The sequence below is a fragment of the Eimeria acervulina genome, genomic scaffold (genome assembly GCF_000499425.1).
Source record: "Eimeria acervulina Houghton genomic scaffold, Eah_scaff653, whole genome shotgun sequence".
NCBI classification, from domain to species: domain Eukaryota; phylum Apicomplexa; class Conoidasida; order Eucoccidiorida; family Eimeriidae; genus Eimeria; species Eimeria acervulina.
The window spans coordinates 1-12,223 of record NW_013549671.1 but is presented as its reverse complement, the minus strand read 5'-3'; the positions used below and the strand labels follow the sequence as shown (position 1 = coordinate 12,223).

Below are 12,223 nucleotides of genomic sequence, written 5' to 3'. Positions count from 1 at the left end.
CAGCAGCAGCAGCAGCAGCTGCAGCAGCACCAGCCGCAGCAGCAGCAGTGAAGGAAGCAAAACATTTCCCTGAAGCCTCACCTGGTTATACTATGCAATTAATCTCTTTTGGCTGTGGGATATGAGCGCCCCTGTACATACACCTAGCTAGCTACCTATCTAGCTAGCTAGCTAGCTAGCTGTACGACTAGCTAGCTAGCTAGCTGTTTGCATGGGTAGCTTGCCAGCGAGCGAGTTGATTCCGCTAGCTAACTGGCTCTCATTGCCAGCTAGCTAGCTGTGTTCTTACTAGCTAGCTAGCTAGCTAGCTAGCTAGCTAGCTGTCTGCTGGCTGGCTAGCTAGCTTTGTGTTTACTAGCTAGGTGGCAAGCTAGCTAGCTAGCTGTGAGCTAGCTAGCTGGCTAGCTAGCTAGCTAGCTAGGTGTTTACTAGCTAACTAGCTAGCTGAGGGGCTCTGAGCGGTGGGCGCTGGAGGGAAGCAGACTGCAGAGAAATTCGTTTGTCTGTGGAGGAGGCAGAGTTGAGGTGTATGCGCAGCTCTACGCACTGTAGTGTATATACACCGCAACCCTAATAGATATTCTCTAGCTAGCTAGCTAGCTAGCCCTTCAGTTGTTGACTTAGCCTAGTAGATAGACCTCAGCTAGCTAGCTAGCTGATCGCTAGGTATAGGAAGAGCTGATGCTGCAACAGCAGCAGCAGCAGTAGTACCAGCAGCCGCAGCAGTAGAAACAGCAGCAGCAGCAGCAGAAACAGCAGCAGCAACAACAACAGCAAAATTAGAGTGGTTAGGTATGCACAAGTTTTCGTTGTATTAAGACTGCAAGCAGCAGCTATTGCTGCTGTTGCTGCTGCAACAGCAGCAGCGACAACAGCAGCAAAACCTGCTGTAGCAACAGCAGCAACTCCTAGCAGCAGCTGCTGCTGCAGCAACTGCAACACCCGCACCAGCGGCTGTAGAAGGGCTATTATCTGCGGGTACGTGCTGCTGCTGCTGCTGCTGCTGCTGCTGCTGCAGCAATTAGTAGGGAATGAATTATCTATTTACGTTGCCTTCGTTTCTTTTTGCTGCTGCTGCTGCTTTCATTGCTGCTGCTGCTGCTGCTTTCATTACCGCTGCTGCTGCTGCTGCTTTCATTACCGCTGCTGCTTTTGCTGCTGCTTTTGCTGGTGCTTCTGCTGCTGCTGCTGCTTTCTTCATTACCAGCACTACTACCACTACTGCTGCTGTTGCTGTTGCTGCTGCTGCTGCTGCTGCTGCTGCTGCTGCTGCTGCTGCTGCTGGGTATGAGGTGTTTGAGGTATTTGTGCGAGGCTGAGCAAAGGTTTTTATCATTAAAATTTTTTGTTTTGTGTTTGCACTGAGTGGGCGTCCACTGATAAACATTTATTTTAATATCCCGACTCATCGCCTAAACCACAAACCCTAAACCCTAAACCCTAAACCCTAAACCATACGGGTGGATAGCAATGGAAAAAGCAACAGCAGCAAGAAACAGCGTAGTGACAATCAACGGCTTACTATTATTAGGGTTTAATTAGGGTTTAGGGTTTAATTAGGGTTTAGCTAGGGTTTAGGGTTTAATTAGGGTTTAGGGTTTAGTTAGGGTTTAGGGTTTACCACGAAATCTTCTTTGTGCTTCTCAATCAACTTGGCGATGATCTTCGTTTCCATTTCATTGAGGCTGAGAAGAAGAACACAAACCCTAAACCCTAAACCCTAAACCCTAAACCCTAAACCCTTGCTTGATTCCCTCCTTGAGCTCATGATATGCTGCCTAGGTTTTGCTGCGTATACGTATTTGGGTTTGTGTTTGTTTTCTAGGGTTTAGGGTTTCTGTTGTGTTTAGGGTTTAGGGTTTAGCGTTAGTTGTCTGTTGTTTTTAGTGTTTAGGGTTTACAGTTTTTTAGGTTTTAGGGTTTACATCTGTTCTTAGAGTTTAGGGTTTAGCTCCTCGTAGGGTTTAGGGATTAGCTCCTCCTAGGGTTTAGGGTTTATATCTTTTAAGGGTTTAATTTTTAAATACGATTTAGGTTTTAGCTTTTCCTATTGCAGAGTTTAGGGTTTAGGGTTTAGCTCTTCATAGGGTTTATATGAGGGTTTAGGGTTTAGGGTTTACATTTTTTCAGCATATTTTTGCAAGAGTGGTGCATCATATTACACAGATTAGGGTTTAGGGTTTAGCTCTTTATAGGGCTAATAGACTAGTGTTAATTTAGGGTTTAGGGTTTTAGGGTTTAGGGTTTTAGGGTTTAGGGTTTAGGGTTTAGGGTTTACCTTTTTTGGGGGGATATTTGGGTTAATTCTGCATCATCTGCGAGTTGTGCAGCGAAGTCTTTTAAGTTAATTCTTTTAAAGTTTTGTAGCACACTTTTATTATTATCCCAGATACCTTTTAAGATAATATCTCTTTGATTCTTTTTAACATTATAAAACCCTCTGCGAGTTGTTTTTGGCCGTCTGCTAACCGGACGATGAGACGCTCGTCTTGTTTTCTTCATCTTAACTCTCTTTTTATTTATTATTCCTAATTATTTAACTTTAAATTGCTTTCATACACTTTAGTGCACTTTTATCTTCATCATTTAACTTATTCTACAAAAAAAAGCAAAAAAATATATATACAAACATATCAAGGGTTTAGGGTTTAGGGTTTAGGGTTTAGGGTTTAGGGTTTTAAGGGACAAGTTTTTCTAGGGGTGAATTGTTTTGGGAAGAGAAATAAAGCGACAGACAACAATCCACGCACTAAACCCTAAACCCTAAACCCTAAACCCTAAACCCTAAACCCTAAGCAAACAAAAGGATATTCAAGGGGGAAGAGCGCCCCACAGCGGCTTCCACAGAGAAAGAGGTTTGAAAACTTCAGGGTTTAGGGTTTAGGGTTTAGGGTTTTGCATTCAGGCTGACTGCAGCAGCATAAGGAAGTCGATCAGGCGGTACCATCGTGGGGCCCCCGAGGCGGCGGGCCCTAAACCCTAAACCCTAAACACTAAACCCCAAACCCTAAACCCTAAACCCTAAACCCTAGACTTTTAACCCTAAATCCTAAACTCTAATATTATTTTAAATAAAAAATTCTTTTTAAAGTCTTTTTTTTGTCTTTACTCTCTGTCTTCTACTCTATTAAACTCTCTATTGGGGCCCCTATGGGGCCCCTCTCTACTTTTATGCTGTATATTACGGTGTATCTGCAGCAAGCTTCATCTTTATGCTGCTCTCAAATAGAAGACTTTTCAGGGGCCCCCATGGGGCCCCCCTCAGTACCCTCTTCCCTCTATACCGCTCTTATACCCTCCCTACTATGGGGGCCCCCAATGGGGGCCCCCCTAAACCCAATGGGGGCCCCTTTGGGGGCCCCCAAAGGGGCCCCCAAATAATCTATGGGGGCCCCTTGGGGGGCCCCCTACCATTGGGTGTTAGTGGGGGGCCCCCTAAAGCCAATGGGGGCCCCTTTAGGGGCCCCCTTATATTCTATGGGGGCCCCCCAACAGAGAATGGGGGCCCCTCTGGGGGCCCCCCTAGGGGCGCCTCTGAGGTACACTCTGAGGGCCCCTTTGGGGGCCCCCCTAAATTCAGTGGGGGCCCCTCTGGGGGCCCCTTTGGGGCCCCCTTTATGAGAGGGTATGATAATAGTATGAGTGGTTTAGGGTTTAGGGTTTGTGTAGATTGTAGAATTAGGGTTTGGGGTTTATTTTGTTTGTTTTCAACGTCAACACAAACAAAGAAAGTAAAATTATTAATAGAGAGAGCAAAGACTGCACATATAGATTATGTTAGACAACTTAAAAGCCCTGGGGGCCCCCATGGGGGGGCCCCTTATGACGGATGGGGGGCCCCCAAACCCCCTCCTTATATTCCTCCGTCTCCTTCAGCGGGGCCCCCTGAAGCGCATGCAGCTGCTGTACGTGCTGCAGCAGCAACAGCAGCAGCAGCAGCAAGAGCAGCAGCAGCAGGAGGAGACCCTGATAAGCAGCTGCTATCTTTTTCTGAGTGGGCTGCTCACGACTTTAATACTGTTGCTTTACCTGGGGGCCCCCCTCTTCTACCCGATCTATCTTTGCTGCTGCCTCCCCAGCAGCAGCAGCAGCAGCAGCAGCAGCAGCAGCAGGGGGATATGCTGCTGCTGGGGGGCCCCCAGGGGGCCCCCCAACTGGGGGGCCTCTTACATCAATTAACATTTAAAAGATTTGGAGTCATTAATGCAATCCACGGAGATATACTCGCACCAATGCTGGGGCTGCAGCAGCAGCAGCAGCAGCAGCAGCAGCAGCAGCAGCAGCAGCAGCAACAGCAGCAGCAGCAGCAGTATGTGGCAGACTGCATTGTGGTGCCCGCCCCGCCCAATATGATTCCTTATCGAGGGTTTGGTGCGTTCAGCCCCCTTAAACCCTAAACCCTAAACCCTAGAGAAGCCTATCAAACCCTAACAAACCCTAAACCCTAGTGTATAAAAACCCTGTGGTTTGAATGCTGCTTCTGTTTTTCCCTTTGTCTTTCCGATTTAGGGTATAGGGTTTAGGGGTTTAGGGTTTAGGGTTTAGGGTTTAGGGTTTAGGGTTTAGGGTTTGTGTGTGTTGAACAGCATTGGAAGTGCTGGAGAAGGGAGGGAGAGAGCTGCAGCAGAATTTGTTTAGGGCCCTCAAAAGGAGACTGCAGCAAAAAGCACAAAGACCAATCCGTCTGTCTCGCTGCTGCTGCTGCTGCTGCTGCTGTTGCTGGCGCCTTTGCTGCTGTTGCAGCTGCTGCTGTTGCAGCAGCTGCTGTTGCTTTGCTGCTGTTGCTGCTGTTGCTGCTATTGCCGTTTGCTGCTGTTGCTGTTGCTGTTGCTGTAGCACTGCTGCTGCTGTAGGTGCTGCTGCTGTATGTGCTGCAGTTGCTGTTGCTGCTGCTGCTGCGGGTGTGCGGGTTTTGCTGCTGGTTTGTCTTCCTTTGCATCTACGTCTGCTGCTGCTGCTGCGGCTGCTGATATTGCTGCTGCTGCTGCTACTGATGCTGCTTCCACTACTGTTGCTATTGTTGCTGCTGCTGTTGCTGTGGTTTCAGCGACCTTTGAGGAGTATCCAGAAGAAAGTACGAGTTGCTCTGCAAACCCTAAACCCTAAACCCTAAACCCTAAACCCTAATCGGCCAACCGAAGCTTTAAACCCTCCTTTGACACCAGGACAGCAATACGGCTGCATATAAATAGCTAGAATTTAGGGTCTAGGATTAAGGGTTTAGGGTTTAGGGTTTAGGGTTTAGGGTTTAGGGTTTGTGTGTACGTAGGCCGCGCTTATTTACAACGCGTCGCAGCAGAAGAGAAAAAGCAGCTACAGCCAGGTATGTTTAATAAATAAACAAATAAATAAATAAATTAAATAAATAAATAAATAAATAGATTTATTTATTTATATATTTATTTTTTTGTTTATGTGTTAATATTCTTCTTGTATTTATTTATTTATATATTTCTCTTACTGTTTGTTTGTTATTTATTTATTTGTTTTTTAATTAACTAATTAATTAATTAATTAATTAATTTATTTATCCTTTGTTTATTTTTATTTCCTTTTCTTATTTTTTGTTTGCATGCGGCAGCATGTTCAATGCTTGTTGTTTTAGGGTTTAGGGTTTAGGGTTTAGGGTTAGGATAAATTAATATATATTTATTTAACTTCAATAAATAGAACCAGATTTTATTTATTATCTTTGATTAATATATGAAGTAATATAATAATAATATTATTATAGTAATATAATATTATTATTGTACATAATATTATTATAATATAATAATATTATCATTGTACATAATAATATTATTATAATATAATAATAATATTATTATGCATTACAGCATACTAATAATACTATTATTATAATATGCTAGTAATATAAAAATAATAATAATAAATAAATAAATAAATAATAATAATAAATAATAATAAAAATAAAAATAAAAATAAAGATTTGAGTGTTTGCTTTTTAGGAGAAGTTTTGATAATCCCAGCGCTGGGGTGTACAGACACTGCACCTCTCTTTGCTTTCCTCGCAATGCCCTACTACTGGCGTATGCTGCTGCTGCTGCTGCTGCTGCTGTTGCTGCTGCTGCTGCTGCTGTTGCTGATGCTGCTGCTGGTGGTGCTGCTGCTGGTGTTGTTGATGGTACTGGTGCTGCTGCTGCTGCTGCTGCTGTCGTTAGTGTTGCTGTCGTTAGTGTTGCTGTTGTTTCTTCTGCTATTGCTGTTGCTGCTGCTGCTGCAACTACAGTTGCTGCTGCTGCTATTATTCTTCATTCTGCTGCTGCTGCTGCTGACGGTTTGCATCTATTTTCGTTGCTGCAACAAGCAAACCACTGCAGCAGCAGCGGCGGTTACTGCTGCTGCGCCCGCATCCTCATCTCCAGCAGCAGCAGCAGCAGCAGCAGCAGGAGCAGCAGGAGCAGCAGCAGGATGAGGGTGTGTGTGTGGGGTGTGCAGAGGGCAGCAGCAGCGAAGCAGCCCGTCGTCTGCTGCAGACATCTCGTTTATGTTTTAAAACCCTCAACAGCAGCGGGATACAGTCTGCTGTCATTCCTTTCATAGGTCTTGGGGTGTATGGGTTCGAACCTAAAAGAGCAGCAAATATTATCGTGCAAGCAGCAATCGAAGAAATGCTACAGGTAGGGTTTGCGGTTTAGGGTTTAGGGTTTAAGGGGTTGGGGTTTAAAGCTCAGTTCTGGGGTTTAGGGCTTGCGCTTTAGGGTTTAGGGTTTAGGGTTTAGGGTTTAGGGTTTAGGGTTTAGGGTTTGAGGCTTCCATTTGGTGGGAAGTTGGAGGGGTAGCGAGGGTTTAGGGTTTAGGGTGGATGAGGGTTTAGGGCTTTGGGTTTAGGGTTTAGAGTGGTTTAGGGTTTAGAGTTTAGGGTTTAGGGTTTGTGTGCAGGTTGAAGCAGTGTCTCCTTTGTACAACCTTAACCGCATTGATATTGTAGAAGCAGATGCAGCAGCAGCAGCAGCAATTGCTGCAGCAGCAAAAGAAGCAGAGACCATCTGGATACCTGAAAAGCAGGTGATGAAGGCTGTCTCCTTTTGTTTCTTTATCTGTCTCCTTATCTCTTTCTTTATCTGTTTATTTATTTGCTTATTTATTTGTTTATTTATCTCTTTCTTTATCTGTTTATTTATTTGTTTATTTATTTGTTTATTTGTTTGTTTATTTATCAGCTGTCTCCTTACCTGTCTCCTGATCTCTTTATCATGTTCTTCTGGTAGTACTGTTGTTTAGGGTTTAGGGTTTAGGGTTTAGGGTTTATATGTTTGTGTTTTTGTTTCTAAGCATAAAATTGTATTATATTTGTTTTAATTTGTTTTGTTCTATGCGTATACACCTTGGGGTGTACATGCAGCTTATTGCAGCCCCGCAATACTTTAGTCGTCAGTCGCGGCGTCTCCTTTCTATTCCTGACTCTGTTCTTTCTTTCTGCAAACGTCACTCAAGAGTTTCATTCAAAAAGGTTAGGGTTTAGGGTTTAGGGTTTAGGGTTTAGGGTTTAGGGTTTTAGGGTTTAGGGTTTAGGGTTTTAGGTGAAGGGTGAAGGGCCAGTTCTTTAGAGGCGAGGATGTATGGTTATGATTTTAGAGTTTAGGGTTTAGGGTTTAGATTGAGGGTTTAGAATTTATTATTTATGGTCAATGGTTTAGGGTTTAGGGTTTAGGGTTTACGGTTCAGGGTTTTTTAGGGTTTAGGGTTTAGGGTTTGGGGTGTATATGCAGCACCACGGGGTGATTCGGAGACAAAAGAAACATTACTTTTCTAATATTCGCCCCTTCATGTGGCGGGCTTCAAGGGTTTTGCAGCCTCCTCCTTTCATGGTTTGTTATTATTTAGGGTTTAGGGTTTAGGGTTTAGGGTTTAGGGTTTGTTATTTCTGTTTGTGTTGTTGACCTGTGTCTGACGTTTGTTTGTTTTTCTATCTATTATTCTATATTTGTTTGTTTGTTTATTTATTTATTTGTTTATTTATTTGTTTATATATATGCATATATATATCTATTTGTTCGTTTGTTTGTGTACTTAATAAAACATTTATTTATTTATTTTGTTTATTTGTTTGTTTGTTACTTTGTTTATTTAATTTAATTTACTTATTGTTTTGTATCTGTTCGTTTGTAGATATTAAATTATTTTATGTTGACTATTAATATTATATTATATTATATAATATTATATTATATTATATTATATTATATTATATTATATTATATTACGTTCTATTATATTATATTATATTATTATAGTATATTATATTATATTATTAGATTATATTATATTATATAATATTATATTAATTTCTTGTATTTGTTTGTTTATAGGTATTAAAGAACTCAGGTATTGCTGCAAATAATATATTTTCTTATCGCCGTCATTACTTTCGGGGTGTACGTGCAACATTATTTAATATTCGTTCGTCTTCATTTGATATGTTGCGCATTAAAAGAGATGGTCAATTCGAAGGCGTTAATAAAATGCCTAATATAGCCCTCAAAGCTAAACCCAGACTCTAAAAGGGTTTAGGGTTTAGGGTTTAGGGTTTTGGGTCGAAGGGTTGAAGGGTTGAAGGGTTTAGGGTTTAGGGTTTAGGGTTTTGAAATTAGGGGCTAGGGTTTAGGGTTTACGCTCTACAGGCTATCTCCTAACCCGAAAACCCTAGGTTTAGGGTTAGGATGTAGGGTTTAGGGTTTAGGGTTTAGGGTTTAGGGTTTGGGGCGTTGGGGTGTATTGGCAGCTTTTCTTTATAAGACAAAATATCTTTTTTTATCTTTTTTCAAGAACAAATTATTTTTATTTTCATTTGTTTTTATATTTTATTATTACTATTATTATTAGTATATTATTATTATTATTATTATTATTATTATTATTATTATTATTATTATTATTATTATTATTATTACTATTGAATTAGTATTTGTTATAATTATTTTCTTGTATTATTATTAGTTGGTTCTACTATTAGGATGATCCTTTACTATTATTATTATTATTATTATTTTATTTATTCTAGGGTTTAGGGTTTAGGGTTTAGGGGTATTCTTATTACGTTGTTATTAGCGTTGCATTTGTTGTCCGAGATATTTTATTTTACGGGTTTTATTAATAATTAAAAAACAGAAAGAAACATACCTTTTGAGGTCTAGGGTTTAGGGTTTAGGGTTTAGGGTTTATGTAATTAGCCAAGGGTTTATGATTTAAGGTTTAGGGTTTGGGGTTGGTACAACAATCGGGGTTTAGGGTTTAGTGTTTAGGGTTTAGGGTTTAGGGTTTAGGGGTTAAGCAAAACGTGAAGCAAAACAATTGATTAATTATAATTTAAAATAAATAAATTATAGTTGTATGATTACTGAGGAAAGAAAACATAGAAGGCGACAGCCCTAAACCCTAAACCCTAAACCCTAAACCCTAGCTCCATTAGTATACAAAGTATACAGTTCTTCTTGTTATCGCACATCTTGCTCTAGCATAACCTCTTACAAAACCTTTTGAAACTTACTCCCTAGAGTTTAGGGTTTAGGGTTTAGGGTTTAGGGTTTAGGGTTTAAGGGTGCCCTTGGTGTGGGGCCCGTTCCCAGCCCCACAGGGTTTTACCTTTGTTAAATTTCGTCTTCTGTGCATTGTCTGTCTTATAAAGTTTATTATTTTAATATATTTAATTAATTTATTTATAAACAAACAAACAAACAAACAAACAACGAAAACTGAACCACCACAGCCTTAGTCATAGGGGCCCCCAACCCTCTCCCTCGCTTAGCTGGGGGGCCCCCTACCGCCTCCTGCACAACAAACCCTAAACCCTAAACCCTAAACCCTAAACCCTTTTTATTGAAGCAGCAGCAAAGAAGTATGACGCGGGAAAGGCCCCTAGGGGCCCTTAAAATTAAAAAAGAAAGGGGGCCCCCAGCATCAATACCCCAACAGCAACAGGAGGCCCCTGCAGCAGCAGCAGCAGCAACAGCAGCAGCAGCAACAGCAGTCAAGGTAAAAAAGGAGACCGAGAAGTCCTCTACGCCTGCAACACAACAGCAACAAAAACAGCAGCAGCAGCAGCTGCAGCAAAAGCAGCAGCAGCAGCAGCAGCAGCAACACGCATCTTCTGTTAAAAGATCCACCCTCAGTCATTCTTCTTCGCAAGAGGGCCATAAAGGGGGGCCCCCAGGGGGGCCCCCAAGAGACTCTAAGGGGGCCCCTTCAGGGGCCCCTAAGAGCAACAACAAGGGGGCCCCTGAGGGGCCCCCAAAGAGCAGCAAGGGGGCCCCTGAGGGGCCCCTTAGAACGTCTAAGGGGGCCCCTTCAGGGGCCCCTAAGAGCAACAACAAGGGGGCCCCTGAAGGGGCCCCTTCAAGGCCCCCCAAGAGCAGCAAGGGGGCCCCTTCAGGGGCCCCTAAGAGCCCTGAGGGGCCCCCTAAGAGCAGGAGGGGGGCCCCTGAGGGGCCGCCTAAGAGCAGGAAGGGGGCCCCCTTAGAGGATAAGGGTTTGTATGAAGATGAAAGAAATAAAGAGCCTAAGAAGGGTTTAGAGGGCCCCTCTGCTCGTTATCAAAGTTTATTAAAAGTAGATAATGTAATGGAGGTAGAAGGCGAAGAAGATTTGCTGTCAGATGATGAAGATGAGTTAAATAAAATCGGAGATGTACCCCTATGGTGGTATGATAAATATAAACATATAGGTAAACCCTAAACCCTAAACCCTAAACCCTAAACCCTAAACCCTAATACAAACAATAAACCATCATAGAAACCCTACACCCTAATCATAAACCCTAATAATTAACCCTAATCATAAACCCTAATCATAAACCCTAATAATTAACCCTAATCATAAACCCTATCAATAAACCCTAATAACCATAAACCCTAATAATATTAAACCCTAATAACAATAAACCCTAATAATAATAAACCCTAATAATAATATTAAACCCTAATAATAATAAACCCTAATGATGAAGAATAATTATGCGGTTTAGGATATGACAGTGAAGGGAGGCGCATAGAAAAGGGCGAAAAGTTTTTAAACAAACCGCTGGAGACTTTGCTGCATGCATCGGAGGAGACAGACCGATGGAGACAGATTCACGACATCAAAAATAACAGAACAGTTAAACTCACTGACACTGACTTGCAGGTTCGCTCCTACGCCCTGCTGCTGCTGCTGCTGCTGCTGCTGATGCTGAAGGTGCTGCTGAAGATGCTGCTGAAGTTGATGCTGCTGCTGCTGCTGAAGATGCTGATGCTGAAGATGCTGATGCTGCTGCTGAAGATGCTGCTGCTGCTGCTGTTGCGGTTGCTGAAGATGCTGCTGCTGCTGCTGCTGCTGCTGCTGCTCCTTTAACTAAATATTTTGTACTTGTGGTTGTTTGTATATCTTCTTCAATTATTTATTGCACAGTTTATTTATTTATTTATTTATTATGTCTATTTACTTCTTTATTTATATTTATTAATTTATATTTATTTATATTTATATTTATTTATATATATTTATTTATATTTATATTTATTTATATATATTTATTTATATTTAGTTTTCTACAGATATTTACTGCATCAAATCCACAGCCTCTTTTCTTTGTTTCTTCATCCCTTTCGTTTATTTATTAATTTATATTTATTAATTTATATTACTTAATTAATTAATTAATTTATATTTATTTATTTGTTTATTTATTATTTTAGATCATACGCCGCATAATGCACAGACAATTCCCAGACCCTAATTTTAACGATGAAGAAATAATTTTAGATGAAGATAAAACTGACAGGTGACTTATACTTATTTATTTATTTATTTATTTATGTTTATTTATATTTATATTTATATTTATTTATTATTTATTTATTTATATTTATATTTATTTATTTATGCTTATGCGTTCACATATATATATATATATGTATATATATGTAAGAAATAAATTTAAAAGATAAAATCGGCAAGTGATTTATATATATATATTTATTTATTTATATTTATTTATTTATTTAGTTATATATATATTTATATATATATTTATATTTATTCATACATTCGTATATATATATTTATATAGACATGCATAAATATGATGCTTATATCGATATGCATTTATATATAAATGTATATATATATATATACATTTATATATATATATATATATATACATTTGTATATATATATATATATATATATGTATATGCATAAACATTTATATATATCTACATTA

At 40.4% G+C, this 12,223-nt stretch overlaps 3 protein-coding genes across 3 annotated transcripts; 2 read left to right on the top strand and 1 right to left on the bottom strand.

Moving 5' to 3' along the window:
• Positions 1–1,040: 1,040 nt before the first annotated feature.
• EAH_00045530 (hypothetical protein, conserved) lies at positions 1,041–1,675 on the bottom strand (the record flags this gene model as incomplete). Its single annotated transcript, XM_013394758.1, has 2 exons — positions 1,041–1,412; positions 1,622–1,675. The coding sequence occupies 2 exons, from the start codon at positions 1,673–1,675 to the stop codon at positions 1,041–1,043; spliced, it is 426 nt and encodes a 141-aa protein (XP_013250212.1).
• Positions 1,676–4,232: 2,557 nt separating this feature from the next.
• EAH_00045520 (hypothetical protein, conserved) lies at positions 4,233–8,528 on the top strand (the record flags this gene model as incomplete). The annotated part of the gene is made up of 8 exons (XM_013394757.1): positions 4,233–4,371; positions 4,587–4,682; positions 5,048–5,074; positions 5,270–5,323; positions 6,463–6,644; positions 6,907–7,032; positions 7,737–7,835; positions 8,337–8,528. The coding sequence occupies 8 exons, from the start codon at positions 4,233–4,235 to the stop codon at positions 8,526–8,528; spliced, it is 915 nt and encodes a 304-aa protein (XP_013250211.1).
• A 1,336-nt stretch (positions 8,529–9,864) lies between these two features.
• On the top strand, positions 9,865–11,014 carry EAH_00045510 (hypothetical protein, conserved; the record flags this gene model as incomplete). The annotated part of the gene is made up of 2 exons (XM_013394756.1): positions 9,865–10,687; positions 10,998–11,014. 2 exons carry the CDS (start codon positions 9,865–9,867, stop codon positions 11,012–11,014), a joined length of 840 nt encoding a protein of 279 aa, XP_013250210.1.
• Positions 11,015–12,223: the final 1,209 nt, after the last annotated feature.